This window comes from Melopsittacus undulatus, chromosome 12 (genome assembly GCF_012275295.1).
Source record: "Melopsittacus undulatus isolate bMelUnd1 chromosome 12, bMelUnd1.mat.Z, whole genome shotgun sequence".
Taxonomy (NCBI): Eukaryota; Metazoa; Chordata; class Aves; order Psittaciformes; family Psittaculidae; genus Melopsittacus; species Melopsittacus undulatus.
In genome coordinates, this window is record NC_047538.1 from 12,354,231 (window position 1) to 12,367,758 (window position 13,528).

Sequence of the window (13,528 nt, forward strand, 5' to 3'; positions counted from 1 at the left end):
CTATGTCAGTGCCTCTTGTAACCTGCTGTGCTCTGTCCCTGTCATGGTTTCCACTGCAAGGCCCCGGGGGATGGAGCTGCGGCTGAGCAGCACCAGAGCAGAACTGACCTGTGTCAGGGCAGGAAGGGGCTGTAACTGAGAGCATCTTCCCACGGGCCAGCCCATTTAGTCAGCACAGCTCACAGACCCATAGCTGCTCTTCAGGAATAGTGTCCAAGTCCAAGACCAGCTGCTGACAGCAAGGACATAAGCTCCATGCCTCTTGTCAGTGCTGGTGAGTGGAGGCACTGCTTGTAGGGATTTACCTGGGGCCTGGCAAACCGACATGGCATCTTACCTTCTGCTCAATTTGAAGTCTGCAACAAGTAAAAGGATGCTGCTCTGGCAGGAGGAATGTACAGATGAGCCACAGTCCACACAGGTCCACTACATTACATTTTTCTTTTAAGCTTTAATACAAGGTAGCACAATCTGCACCTTCTCATAATGAGGTATTTAAAACATTTTACAAAGAAATGGTATTCAAAGGCATTTAAAAATAAAACGTTTCCCTTTTCTGAATCAAACGCTAAAACCCCTGCTGACAAGTGCTGCTCCCTGTTAGGCCCACAGCTATAAAGCAGATGGCTAGAAAACTTACTTGAATGGCTTGAATCCCCTGAGGTGGGGATGGATGTTTCCCTGAACTGGCCTTGCCTTGGTGCCTTTTGGGAGACACTGCAGCAACCATCCCTTCCAAACCCCTGAAATGCTAATAAAAGTTATTACAAAATGCCAGGCTCTGTAAGCAAGTGGTCTTGCTGCACAAGCTGAGAGTGTGTGAAGGAGGCTGAGCCAGGAGCCATGCTCTAACTTCAGGATCTTGCACGAGCAGCTGCTGTATCCTGCCCTTAGAGCAAGAGCTGCTGTGTCACAGTCAGGATGACCTCCATAGCTGCTTGGTTACTCTGTCCAGAGCTGGCTCTGTGGAAAGCCACAGGAATTCAGAAGAGGATGTTATCTATCCACAGTGCTCCACCTGCTGTAGGTAACTGAAGGGCAGTTTGTTTTCTTCACAACTGTCTACTGCTGGCCTTTGGTCTCCTGCTCTAAGTGAGCAGGAAGCACAGACCACCTGGATACCTGCAACTGTGGCTGTACATGTAGCACCACAGGGGAATGGAGATCTGGCCTCAGCCCTGGAAGACCTAGATTTATCAATAGCTTGAGAAGAGCTTTTCCAGACTGACACTAGGGCTAAACATACAGCTCCTGGCCAAAGTCAACCCTCAAATAAACTCTTTCTTGGAAAAAGAAACTGATCCAGTAGCAGGATTCTGGACAGCGTCTCCAGCTCTCAGCCACTAAAGCAAAAAGGCAGGAACTATAATCAGTGTAATTACCAAGCTAAGCCTGACGTGAAGCTCCCCTCGGTCCCTGCAGTACTGCTCCCTCCTGGGGTTCCAGGCTGAAACTTAAGTAACAGTGCACACCGTTAAATAGGTAAGGAACAGAAAAAGCCAAGACCACACTCCAGGCTATGGGATCTGTGACCACATGGGAGCCTGGCCTGTCATCCCCCCCAGCTCCCTGGCACACCATGGAGATAGGTGGGAGGAAGCAGCAGGGTCTACCACACCAGTCCCCAGCTGGTCATGCACTGAATGGTGCCCCTCAAACAGATCGTGATGAATAGCCCATTGTTCTCCCCCTCTGCATCACCTTCATCTGGCTTTCATCGAAAAGAAAACAAAATAGAAATGAACACACGCACCCCCCGCACTCACAGTGGGAAGCTGGAGGCTTTGCTCAGCCTGTATCGCTCCTGCCCGAGCTGCTCAGGCACCAGGAGTACCCGCCTGCCCCATGAGTGGGCCACCACCATCCTGCGTGTCCTCCACAGGTGTCTGGTTGGTGTGCACCACGATTGTGCTCTCATCGACAAGCTCGCAGGCAGGATTGCTGAACGCGGACAGTGGCAGTGTGATACGCTGCATTTCACGCTCATAAACTTTCTGTTCATGCTTTTCCTTCAGGTCTTTCCCCCTAGGTTAAAAACAAAGCAAAACAAAACAGATGTGCATGGGTGCCACTGCTTGGAGGCAGTCTCAGTAAACATAACACAATAGAAAAGAAGGAAATCTGCTCTTTAAGAAACATTTTCAGCTACATACAAAGGGCCAGAAACATTTCCTACTGTAAGCAGAGGACCCCATCTGACCCCATTCAACTAGCAGCCAGGTGAAGTTTGTCCCTCCCTCAAACTGTCATACTCTTTGACACTGCTACTGCTAAATCACAATGGTAAAGCCAGGCTTCTTCAAACCATGGAGCTGACAAGTGTCTCCTTATACCTTATAGTCCTACAGTACTGCCAGTGCAGGCCCAGAGGAGCAGTGAGACAGCACAGAGCCCACTGCTGTGGAACAGAGCTTCCACAGCCTGCTTCATCTGATAGAAACAGGTATCAGAAGCGGTAACAGATTCTGCTTTTTGTTCCAGCAAACAAACGTGTGCAACAAAATGAAGCCATTCCTTAAAGCAGTAAAGCTTACTTCAGAGCTGGCCTTGCCTTCTGCCACTGCAACTCTCAGCTTAATACCACAACCAGTTCCTCAAACCTGCCTCAGTCTTCAGCCTATTGCTAAGGGAGGCAAAACCTCTGTAATTTGTACTGAGGAAGACTGTCTTGCTTTAAAAATGGATGGCATTAAGAGCATGTTGTCTCCAGAAAAGCTATGTATATCAGAAGCTGCTAAATTCATTAAAGGTTTCTCACCACACCTACCCAAACCTGCCAGCTTGCACATGCAATTTTTAGAGCAAGGCAAAAAGAGAGACAGTAAACCCGCACTGCAGTGCTGCTGTGAGCTCTCTGGGACTGAGGAAGCAAAGCTGCGTTTGGACAAAACCCAACACTGGTCTATTGCTTCTTCTCACCAAAGACAGGAGTGTGATGGGACAGAACTGCTCACTTCTCCTGGAGCTTGTGATCCCAACCAGGCAGAGCTGCTGGGGTTTCCTGTCAGCACATGAGCAGTTTGGCTGCTTCTCAAAGCTGCCTACAAGCGTGCAGCAGTGGCTGCACTCCTGCCAGCATACGAGACAGTGTTCTCTGAAGTGACACCTCACATCAGATTCCTCGACAAGCAGTGCTCTGTGTTTTGCCGCTTATGTAACACTCCTCCCTCTGTTTTTTTTCTGTCGGCATTTATTATAAACACTTACATAAGGACATGTCCCAGCTTGGGAAAGAGCTCCTTCTGCTTGGCTGTGTCAGACTGCTGTCAAGCAGCCAAAATACAGAGCAAACCCTCCCAGAGGAGGCAGCCTGGCCCTTCACTTGCAGCAGGGACATTCACTGCTATTTGTTAATCCTGCCCTGTCTCTTACAACTAAGCTGCTTGCTATTACCACTAACCTCAAACTGCTGAGCTACAGAAGCATTTCTGTCCACCACAGCGAACTGGATGAACAAATAATAACTTAAGCGTGAATCAAAACTGACCTTAAAGTATACGAGAGTTTCAGTAAAATTAACTTGGACCAAAAAAAACCCAAGTGCTACTTGATATTCAGCTTCATTGGATACAATGCATGAGTGGCAAGGATTTTGCCAGTTGTTTTTCTTCTAAAGCTAGCTAGACCAGAGAAACCAGGGGAGCAGGTGGCCTGTTCTTTCTCTGCTAGCAAAGGAAACTTCCTGTGAGGGCACGTGGGATCTGTTCTCTGCAGCTCTTACGTAAAATCAGCTCTTCTGGATGCATCTGAGAAAGCCACATCAAAGCACACGTGCACACACACACACAAAGCCAAAAAATAAGAGGACAGAGTTTGAAACTTTACATGGGACAGAAGAGCATGCTGATGGGTGAAACGGAGAACGGGATTAACTCTTAAATAGTTCTTTCCTCAGTGCAACAAGCAAAACTCCTGCACATGTCATAGCAGAATATATTCTACTGCCTGCCTTTTCACCAGGATCTGGTGATCTGCAGGTGCTCAGACATTCCTGCTCTACACTGCCTCATGCTTCCAGCTTTTGAGTAAAGGACTAGCTACTGACCTCTTATAGATGTATCCCAGGACAATGCCAGCTCCAATGGCAATGATTATCACCATCATGATCAGCCCCAGCACATACCCTATAAAGAGAGAAAGGAAGAGACAAAATTAGAGACAGTAGATCCAGCTATAGCATTGCCTCAAAATAAATCTGTCCTGCCAGAATTAGAGGAATGGATCCATCACATGATTCTGGGTTTGTACCTAGTGTCCCTAAGTCCTTCTTTTCTTTGGAGTTCATCTGCACCCTCTGACTGATCCCAATGACGGGTTGCACAGCTGCTGCCTCACTCCGGGAGGGCAAGGTATCAGCTGGTTCAAACACCTGATCCACCTCCTGGGAAGTACCAACTTCTTCTGTAGAGACAGGGGCTGTGGCAGCTGTAGCATCTGTTGAGAGGAAAAGGAACTATACAAAATAACCAAGCATTGATGAGTACTTCAAAATAACACACACCTTGTGAGTGGGACAGATCTAGATTGGTATTGCTGAACCATCTTCAAAGTACACTGACAAACTCTTGTTCCCTCTTAAGTTCCTGCCAGAAATCCTACCAAAGCAGAGCAGAAACATCCACCTCCCTCCACTTTGCTTTCACACAAACCTATTTAGCTAAGAGTGCAAAGCACCACCAGAGATGAGACAGAAACCAGACACAGCATAACAAACCCTGGGTTCAGGGCATGAGTCCAGGGGATGCACAATGACTTTGTTTAGTGTATAATCAATATACAGGCTGCAGCTTCAATCATGCTGAACAGACGTGAACAAGATTATGAGAATCTCCATCCCAAATCTCCCAGGAGCCTATTTATCTCTCTTCTGCCTCAATCTTCCTGACACGGGAAGGTTTGACAGGAGACTCCAGCTGGGAGTCTCTCTTCCCTCTAAGAAGACATTCTTCTCACCCAGCCCCTCTTTGCAGCCTTGTAGCAAACTCCTCTAGCAATACAGACAGGCTAAATCAGAGCAGCACAGCCACTGACTAGTGTTAAGTACAGCAAGTTCCTCCTCAGCCAGAGCCCAGACAAAGGTGCAGAAGGATGGATGCTCATAGCACAGACTCCTTCCAAGTCCTGTGGATTCTTTATCTACAGCATTGGCAGATTTTCAAGGTAGTTCCTTCTTTCATGACATAGTTAAAATGGAAGCTATAGCACAGTCAAAGCTATGACAGTGGAAAGTAGGTATCTAGCGACTGTCCTGAACAAAAATCCTTACTTTTGGGAAATGCCATGCATGGTATGCACCCACACCTGAAAAATCCCTCCACCTGGATCCCACCCCACAGCTGGCAGTTACTCCATGTGGATTTTCTCTCTGCAGCCATTTTGAGTCCTCAGTGGAATGTGAAATGGAAGTACAGAAGGGGAGTTAGGAAATCAGGGTCTCCTACACTGCCCAGCCACAGAAGCTGAACTAAGGGGAGCTGCAGGACATGACTACAATAAAAATGTGCCCACTCTTGATAAAAAGTCAGATCCCTTCAACATGCAAACGGTGTATTGGCTGAAAGGCAGGCAACTCTCCTGGACCCAAAGCTGGAAGACTGTTTTGTGTAAGGGTCTTAGCAGCAAAACATTTGTTTTGCTTCATTTTTAGGGAAAACCAGGCAAAAACCAAGCAAAGTGAAGGGGAGGGTGTATGTGTGGGGAGAAGTGTTTACATGCAAATGATAGCAATCCTGAGGGACAGTGGAGTGTGTAAACCTTGAGGAACTCAGAAATAAGTAAACAGTTAAAAAACCCCAAGTGGTTACTTTGGCCTCAGTCAGTACTGACATCTCTCCATGAAACAGGCTTCAGCTACAGTTCTTCTCATGCCAAAGTGTTTCCCATTCTGACTATCCATGAGGAATCCAGCATCAGGGGGATTGTTTCTTACTGTCCTCCTTTCAACTCCCATTTTTTCCGACTTGTGTGTGTCCCCTATTCCCTATATTCAAATTCACCCTGGGACCTGTTTAGCAGCAAGACACTTGTTTAGACAGCAGTAACATGCCCGCAGTAACAGCCTACCAAGGTCTCTGCAGTTCCTAAATGCTCAGAGCTCAGCTTTCTCAATACAGCTAAAGAGCCCTACAGTGACCAGTGACAAGGCAGGGGGGGTCAAAGATTCGCACAGACCTTTTCTGGCACCAACGGAAAAGCTCTGGGGGTGGAGCGAGGCACGGCTGGGAAGCAGATGTGCACGCACAAGGGACAGCTGGAAGGGGATCCTCGGGTACACTCCGTTCCCGGGGAGGGTCAGAGGCTGTTTGTGAACAGGGGGGTCCCCCACCCTAGTGACAAAGGCAGTGCCCAGGGGCAGGAGACGGGGAGGAGGGAAGTGCCCTAAGGATGGCCAGAGGGGAAGGGGCTGGCGGGGGCCGTTCCTACCTGAGCACGGAGCGATGTCGCAGGGTCGCCGCTCGGGGACCCCGGCAGCGCCTCGGACGTAACACCAAGGCGCGGCGTCGCCGTCCGGGTTCCTGCAGCTGTTGTGGTCCTCGGCGGCTGCTGGAGGGTGGATGGTCAGCGCGGAGCCCCCGCGGCCCCAGCAAAGCGCTCCCCGACATCCCCACCACCACCGCCGAGCCCCAGCCCCGCTGCCCGGACCCACCTGCCGGGAGCGCGGCTCCGGGGCCGCTCCGCACCGCCAGCCAGTTGAGGCACGGGGCACCACCGGAGGCCACTCGCTGGCTCCCTCGGTAGGACGCGCCGTTGCCGCGGAGGCACTCTGCGGAGAGACGAGGCCAAGCCATGCGGGTGGGCCGGGCAGCCCCCGCCGCCCCGGGCCGCTCTCCGCACACCTCCCCTCCCGAGACCGGCCTTTGTCCCCCACACAAAGCCAGGCCGGTTCCCCCGGGCTGCACTTACCTTCGGCGCCGCGGGCCGCCAGCACCAGCGAGCCCAGCAGCACAACGCCCAGCGCCGCCGCCCGCCGCGGACCCCCGCGCAGCATCCTCGGCGCAGCGGAGGAGGCGAGGAGCCGCCGCCAGCCCGGGCGCGCAGCTCGGCTCCGCGGCGAGACCTGCCCCGCCGCTCCCCTCCCCGGTAAACAACCGCCGGGCTGCGCTTCCCCCCCCGCCCCGCAGCCGGGTCCTAACGCTGCCGCCGCCCGCCCCCGGGCAACACCCGGCCCCGTCGGGGAAGCCCCGGGAGGGGAAAGGGGCGGCCGGGAATGTGACGCTGCTCCTTCACCTCTGCAGGGGCTTCCTGGAGCTGGCGCAGCGGTGGGTGCTCGGTACCGCGGGGCCCTTTGGATTGGGGGAAACACGGGCAAACGCTCCCGAAGCCCTGTCCCCAGTAGCCACAGGAGATTCTTGGGCCAGGAGACGAGGCTCCCGACACAGAGCTGGGCTTGAACCGCCGACTCTGGCAGAGCGTTTGTCTTCAGGGACCTAAAATCGCTGTCTTGTCTCCCCTAGAGAGCCACCCCAAAGGACCACATTCTCCTGCCCTCATTCTCCCTTTTGGTTTCCTCAGCTCTATAGAGAGAGGCTGGGGGGGGGGGGGGGGGGGGGGGAATGTACATGCTACCACAGAAGCCATACACCTCCACATTTAAGGTTTACAGCCTTACCTCTGCTGATCGATTGATTTCCTTTGACTCCACATACTGTTTTAAGAGCTGTGCCTGCTTATGGGAAAACAAAGCACACAGCCCCAAAATGCTTTACAGTGATTATATTGCAGGCATCCAGCTACCGTGATAAAGACTTTCTGCAGACATTTCAAACTGTTAACAACAGATAGTTTTGTCTCCGAACAGGCAGAGGTGTTCAGAAGTGGCTGTACACACATCTGGAGTCACCAGCAGTGTTTCTGGTTTACCCCAGTGCAAAACAAGCTGCTGAATGCTTGGCCCTGTTGGACCGCGAGCTCTCAAAGGTGGCCTGGGCCAACTGATAGGTCTGTAGACAAGTCGCAGGCCGGCAGCACGGTGCTATTTCTGGCTTTCCCACAGATCTCCTACTGACCTTGGCTGATCTGCCAGCCTCTCTTTTTTACACTTTCCCTTCCTGTTTCATCAAGTACAACCCAAACCTTCTTCCTCAGAAGACAGGGCAACCCCCTTCTTCTGAAGTGATTTGAAATCACATGGAAAACACTGAACACATAAAAAGTGTTTAAATGCCAAAAAAGCTGCATGTTGTATTCAGTGTATGATGAACAGCTTTGCAGGGTAGGAGCAGTAGTCCTTCCTTTCCACTCCCAGATGTTTCCATGGTGGCAATGCTCTCTGTCAGGCTGCTACAGGTCTGACAAACAAGCTCAAGATGCTGATCCAACCCAGCTTTTGCCCTTTTCTTCCCAGGTCACATTTACTTTAATCCTCCTGCATCCAGTCCACAAGAGAGCCACAAAAAGCCAGATGTACCAGCATGACAAAGGGGGAACGAGGAAAACAGGTCAATTAAGCAGCACGACCACTGAACATGAAACCATAAGCCTTCACCCTTTTGTGTGGTTCATGCTTTAACAATATTACTTACGACTACAGTAAATTTAGTTTAATAATGTCAGATTTAAAAAACCTCCAGCCAGGTTGTAGAACCAACCCACAGACAAACAAAAACACACAACTGTGTGTGTCAGTCCTGACTGACATCCCCAGCTAAGATGTCTGCTTTATGGCGTCATGCTCATTGTCTGCACAGACACTGAGCTACTACATTACTTATGCTCTCCAGTTACACCCTATGAAAGCAAGGCTAGCTGGAGTAAGCAAGAATTTTTAATAAGGGCTATTGAATCAGGCCTTCTGTTTATAATAGCTCTTCATAAGAGATTTTATGGGACAAATTCCTTTCAGTCAGAAACTGCAGGGCCACAGATGCATCCAGAGGCACAGTCTGTCCAAAACAACGGTTTGCAGAGGGCTGCCAACCTGTACAATTAATTTCTTTTAGCTCATTTCATGAGACTAACCAATGGTTCCATGCCATCTTGCACAGAAAGCACCTCCTCCTGCACATACTGATCCAAGAACTACAGGCTGGGCAGTAATATCTGTGGAAACAAATCTCAGACCTTCCCAGCTCTCTCTCCTGCTATGTAACAAGTGAAATTTGCACTTCTCATTACACCCAGCCAAGTTCCAGCAAGCAATTTGAGTTTCTAGTGCACAGAAAGACAATAGGGCATCTGAGTGAAATGCAAAAACCTCCATATTCATGCTAAAGATAAAAGCCTTTTCCACCACTGACTTCTAAGCAAAATCATTTCTCTTTCATCTCTGGCTTTCTCCGGGATGAGGGAAGATTCATGCCTGCCAGTTTCACAGAGTTAAGTTTAATAAGATGCCAGGTGGCAGCTGTCAAAGGCAGGCTCAATTGCTCTTTCTGCTGTTTGGGAATGGGTTTGCTCTTCTTGCTAAACTTTTAGAGATTAAACCTGACATTACTTCCTAGGACTTGATTTTAAAATAACTATCTAAACTATAAGTAAACTAATAGCTCTGCAGCTACAACCTCAGTATTTACATGTAAAATTCTGTGGGTATATACCCATATATGTACCACAACACATCCACAAACAATTCAGGGGAAGATATATGCTATTTTTAAGAATAAAAAACATTAAGCATCCTCCCTAAACTCAGTGTGAACCAGTTTCAGCTGTGAGCTGGTACCTTTGTGCTGTTTATACAGGGTCTGTAATGAACAATGTCTGCTTTTTCTCTCTCCTGTCTGCCAACCGCTCTTTCTTGTTTGTTTGCTCTACTTTTTCACCTGTGGAAAAATTCAAAGTGTATTGAGAGTTTTCTTAAGGAGAAGCAGGGAGCTAACATACAGCACAGCACGCTGTGCAAAGAGAGGCAACCACAGGCCTGCAGCTTTAGAATGGCTCGAAGCATCAAACCCACCCTCCTCTGGCCACAACAAAGTACACTCAGATCTTTCAGGGCAAAAGTTCATCTATCTTCCTATGAAAGAATTATAACACTTTGTTACTTAATCTTACTAAATAAGATACTGGGAAGAGTAAGCAAAATAAATTTTCTAATCTAAGTATTCTTTCCTAGCCAAATTAACATGGATTGCTTAAAATGGAAAAACTTGACCATTGCCCTCTTTGTAATAGGGCATATGTCATGTTCCCATAACTTCCTCTTTTTTCTTTCTAGACAAATCAAAACAATTTTTCCAGTTTCAGTTTTTCTGAACCATTTTCTGCTTCCTTCATAAATTATGGTGACTGAGAATAAAGATGGTACATGCTGAGACTATGAACAGAATATTAGAGCAATTTGTGCTTAAAACTTAAAAAACTATAAGCATCAAATATTACTAAGCATTATTAAGTACTTGCATCTCCCCCAAATGCAGAGTTTTTTACTCCTTTGTTGCCTCTGGATCTTGAAAATAACTGCGGGTCTCACCTGTAAAAGCCTTCTGTAAGCAATGATGTAGGAGTCAGGAGGAAATACACTTTATTCCTAACCTAGAAACAATCTGAATAGAAGAAAAAAAACCCCACATCAAGGCTGCAACAAAAGGATCAGATGTTGGGTTTATGAAACTAAGCCGAGTATAACCAAAAATCAAGACAGTCACTACAAAGGAGTCTGTGGAGCGATAGAGCAATCTCTGATTGCACTGTTGCATCCCCCTGCTGACATGTTCAAGGAAAGGCTTTCCCCTCCCCCTTCAATCTGACAGCATGAGCTATTGCTAAGTAAATGCCAGCCACAGCCTCCAAGGACTAACAAGGAAGTCTGCAGAAGCAAAACAACCATATGTGATATTTGAACTGGTTCAGACTGGTTCAGAGAGTTTGCTCTGCTCACTCAAAGTGCCTTCTCAGATGAGCGTTCTGTGTGGGCTGTAAGAAAAGGACAGAGGCCTCAGGAGAGCAATCGGGGCTCTATTGTTTACCGGGGGGAGCACCACCACAGCTATGCTTTCCTCCCATTAAGAGATTAGCACTGAATACTCTTGGCAGTCACTGATTTGAGACATTTCACACGCTGAGGCCTCTCTAACAGCAACATTTCTGTGTTCTTTTGGTCACAAACTGCCCAGTGCGTTTCCACCATTCCCTGCAGTAAGGGGCTCAGCTTGGATCCTAGCCCTTAACTCTCTCCCCTGCCTTCTGAACTTGGTATCTGGACCGGACACTGCTTTTCCCTGCTATCGGGGAGTGTGTCTCCTAGCAAGGTATTATAAAACTGTAGCAATAATGTTAGGAATGAGGTACAAAGATGTATCAGCTCCCACTTGCCTTATTGATGTATTTTTGCTACACATGCAGGCTGCTCTTGACAAAAACCAGAGTGCATTTTGTACATGTGGAGGAAGGGAAGTTATTGTGAAAGATAGACAGGTCTCTGCATCAAGAACAGGAGCCTCACTCTAAATTCTTTTACTGATTTGTTGCTTGACCTTAGGTAAGCTGCTGCCTCAGTTTTCCATGTTAATATTAGTTATGTCACAGAGATAGGACTAAATGTCTGCAAAGTGCTTTGTAAGCTTCAGACATGCAATACATACCTTATGAAATATAGTATTCAAGGGGAAGGAATCATGCATGGAAGGTTTCGAGTTCTACACATGTAGTGCCGACTTAGATGAAAAGTACAAATAAACATCAATCCATGAAGAAACCCAGGAGAAAGCGTTGTTTGGGGTTTTTTTAAGGTAGAAAAGTACATTTGTAGCTTTCGTGTTCCTCACTTCACTGTTGTGCACAGGAGTAGCTAACAAAGCTGAGCACACAGATAAACCAACGTGTGTTCTTGTTAGGAAATGCTGATCTAAAAATAATGTTTATCTGCACACAAGAAACATGAAAAAGGCAGCACCAAAACATCTGGAGATCTGAGTCAAAGGAAGTAATGTTTCTCTTCTGATATCTGTTCAAAATTAACTTCCAGTGAGTTGGATGGGATTATTAAATATCTTTCTACCACTCACTCACTATGGAAGCTGACTGCACAAACAAAAGGGATAGATCAAAACTCTGGGCTAATAATCATGGGATATTATCAAAGTAAGAGTTAGATTCTGTTGTGGAAAGCACGAGGTTAGAGTTGCATTTGAATATGCAAAATGCCCCATTCCTGATGAAAATGCACATCTAAATAATACAACCATTGTTAGCAAGAGAACCATATCCCATGCCAACAGAAAGGCAGTGAGGCTGTAAACATAAAAAAAGCCCCCAAATTAATTTTCTTATCTATTTAAGGGTTTGGGACTGGGCCTCAAATCGACATAAGCGCAGACCCCCATTTTGTGATGGGTCTCTTTGTAATTCAGCATGTGAGCAGAGAAGGAGACCAAACCTTTTCAGTAGAGCTACTAGTGTTTCCTCACAAGAGCGCTGGATTCACAGACATTTACAATGCAGAGCTCTCCTCTCCAGATTTTATTTTCTTAGCTGACCTGAAAGCAGATAAAACCATTGGCACATGGGTTCTGTAAAAGACCTCTCTCCACAGGTGTTTGCCTTGAGGCTACGGGAGGAGCTGTTTATTTTGGGAAGCTGCCTTTTCTTTCCTGTGTAGAAAGGCTTTCCGGGCTGTACATATGCCATAGGCACACAGAGATAGCCCTTTCATGAATCTTATATATGCACGTGGACTTTTTTTACATCTATTTACAAATTAAAGACTCTGTTCTTTAAGTATGTTTACAGAATAGAGCCAATCTCTGTCTCTATTTTGGTCTTGAGTTTGCCATTCTTTCAGAAAGTCAGGGCTCAAACTGGTACCACCACTAGGAAGCAAAAAGACCAGGAAGGAGCAAAGGTTTAATAAAGGTTTGCCCCATTACTTCACTTACCTCTTTAGAATATAATGGTGTTGAGTTAGAACACAGTGCGTTTAACTAATGACCTAGCACTTGATGTAGGCAGGCCAGAAGCAAAAATACATGTTTATATGTACTCATTTTTATTTTCACTGCCTTCCAGGTATTCAGGGAGGACAGTATGAAATTTCACATAAATCCTTGTTACTCCATCCCCTTATGCTAGAAGGATACCTGATAGAGACCTTACAGCACAGAGCCAGAGAAAGGATTTTCTAGTCAAAGTAAGGCCATCCACAGTGTTGCAACTTGCCCCTCGCACTATGGGTTTAAATAGGGCTGAGTGGAGCTGGGCAAAGGCAGGAACTGTCTCTGAAAAAAAAAGGAAGAGTTTGAGATATGAGAAATTCAAGCTGTCTCTCTGTGCACTCATGGTCTCAAGTCTCCATCTCCAGGAAATGAATGCATGCAGCCTGCAGAGTTTAATTCTCTTTTGGTTTATTACTATTTAAAAATCAGGTTTTGTATCCCCTTCTACAGAGGCTTCACCTTCCAACAGAACATACAAAAAATACACACAATAGAAAAAAAAAGATAGGTAGGTAAGTTGCTTTATACAAACAGGTCCCTAAGAACCCAAAAAGGCTAAAACAGGCTCGGTTTCAATAGAAGCAGGCCCATAAATAAGCAAGAGACTTCATTCAAGTAGGGAAAGAGTCATCCATCCTCACCTAAGATCCTTTCTT

The 13,528-nt window shown here is 47.2% G+C and overlaps 1 protein-coding gene across 3 annotated transcripts; it reads right to left on the bottom strand.

Annotated features, from left to right (window-relative positions):
• Window positions 1-427: 427 nt before the first annotated feature.
• PIK3IP1 (phosphoinositide-3-kinase interacting protein 1) lies at window positions 428-7,039 on the bottom strand. Of its 3 annotated transcripts, none has more exons than XM_034068574.1 (6): window positions 6,904-7,039; window positions 6,647-6,763; window positions 6,424-6,540; window positions 4,249-4,434; window positions 4,046-4,124; window positions 428-2,025 (listed from the first exon to the last, which is right to left on the bottom strand). In XM_034068574.1, the coding sequence occupies exons 1-6, from the start codon at window positions 6,986-6,988 to the stop codon at window positions 1,818-1,820; spliced, it is 792 nt and encodes a 263-aa protein (XP_033924465.1). In that variant the 5' UTR covers window positions 6,989-7,039; the 3' UTR covers window positions 428-1,817. The 3 variants fall into 3 exon arrangements, with proteins under 3 accessions (XP_033924465.1, XP_033924464.1, XP_033924466.1); XM_034068573.1 differs by having other exon boundaries at window positions 6,424-6,543; XM_034068575.1 differs by lacking the exon at window positions 6,647-6,763 and having other exon boundaries at window positions 6,424-6,543; window positions 6,904-7,003.
• Between the last annotated feature and the right edge of the window lie 6,489 nt (window positions 7,040-13,528).

Coding starts and splice junctions, on each gene's coding strand:
- PIK3IP1 (XM_034068573.1), bottom strand. CDS start 6,988: ATGCTGCGCGGGGGTCCGCGGCGGGCGGCGGCGCTGGGCGTTGTGCTG. Junction 6,544..6,646: donor CGGAGCCGCGCTCCCGGCAG/GTGGGTCCGGGC, acceptor TCCACCCTCCAG/CAGCCGCCGAGGACCACAAC. Junction 2,026..4,045: donor CTGGGATACATCTATAAGAG/GTCAGTAGCTAG, acceptor TTTTTAACCTAG/GGGGAAAGACCTGAAGGAAA.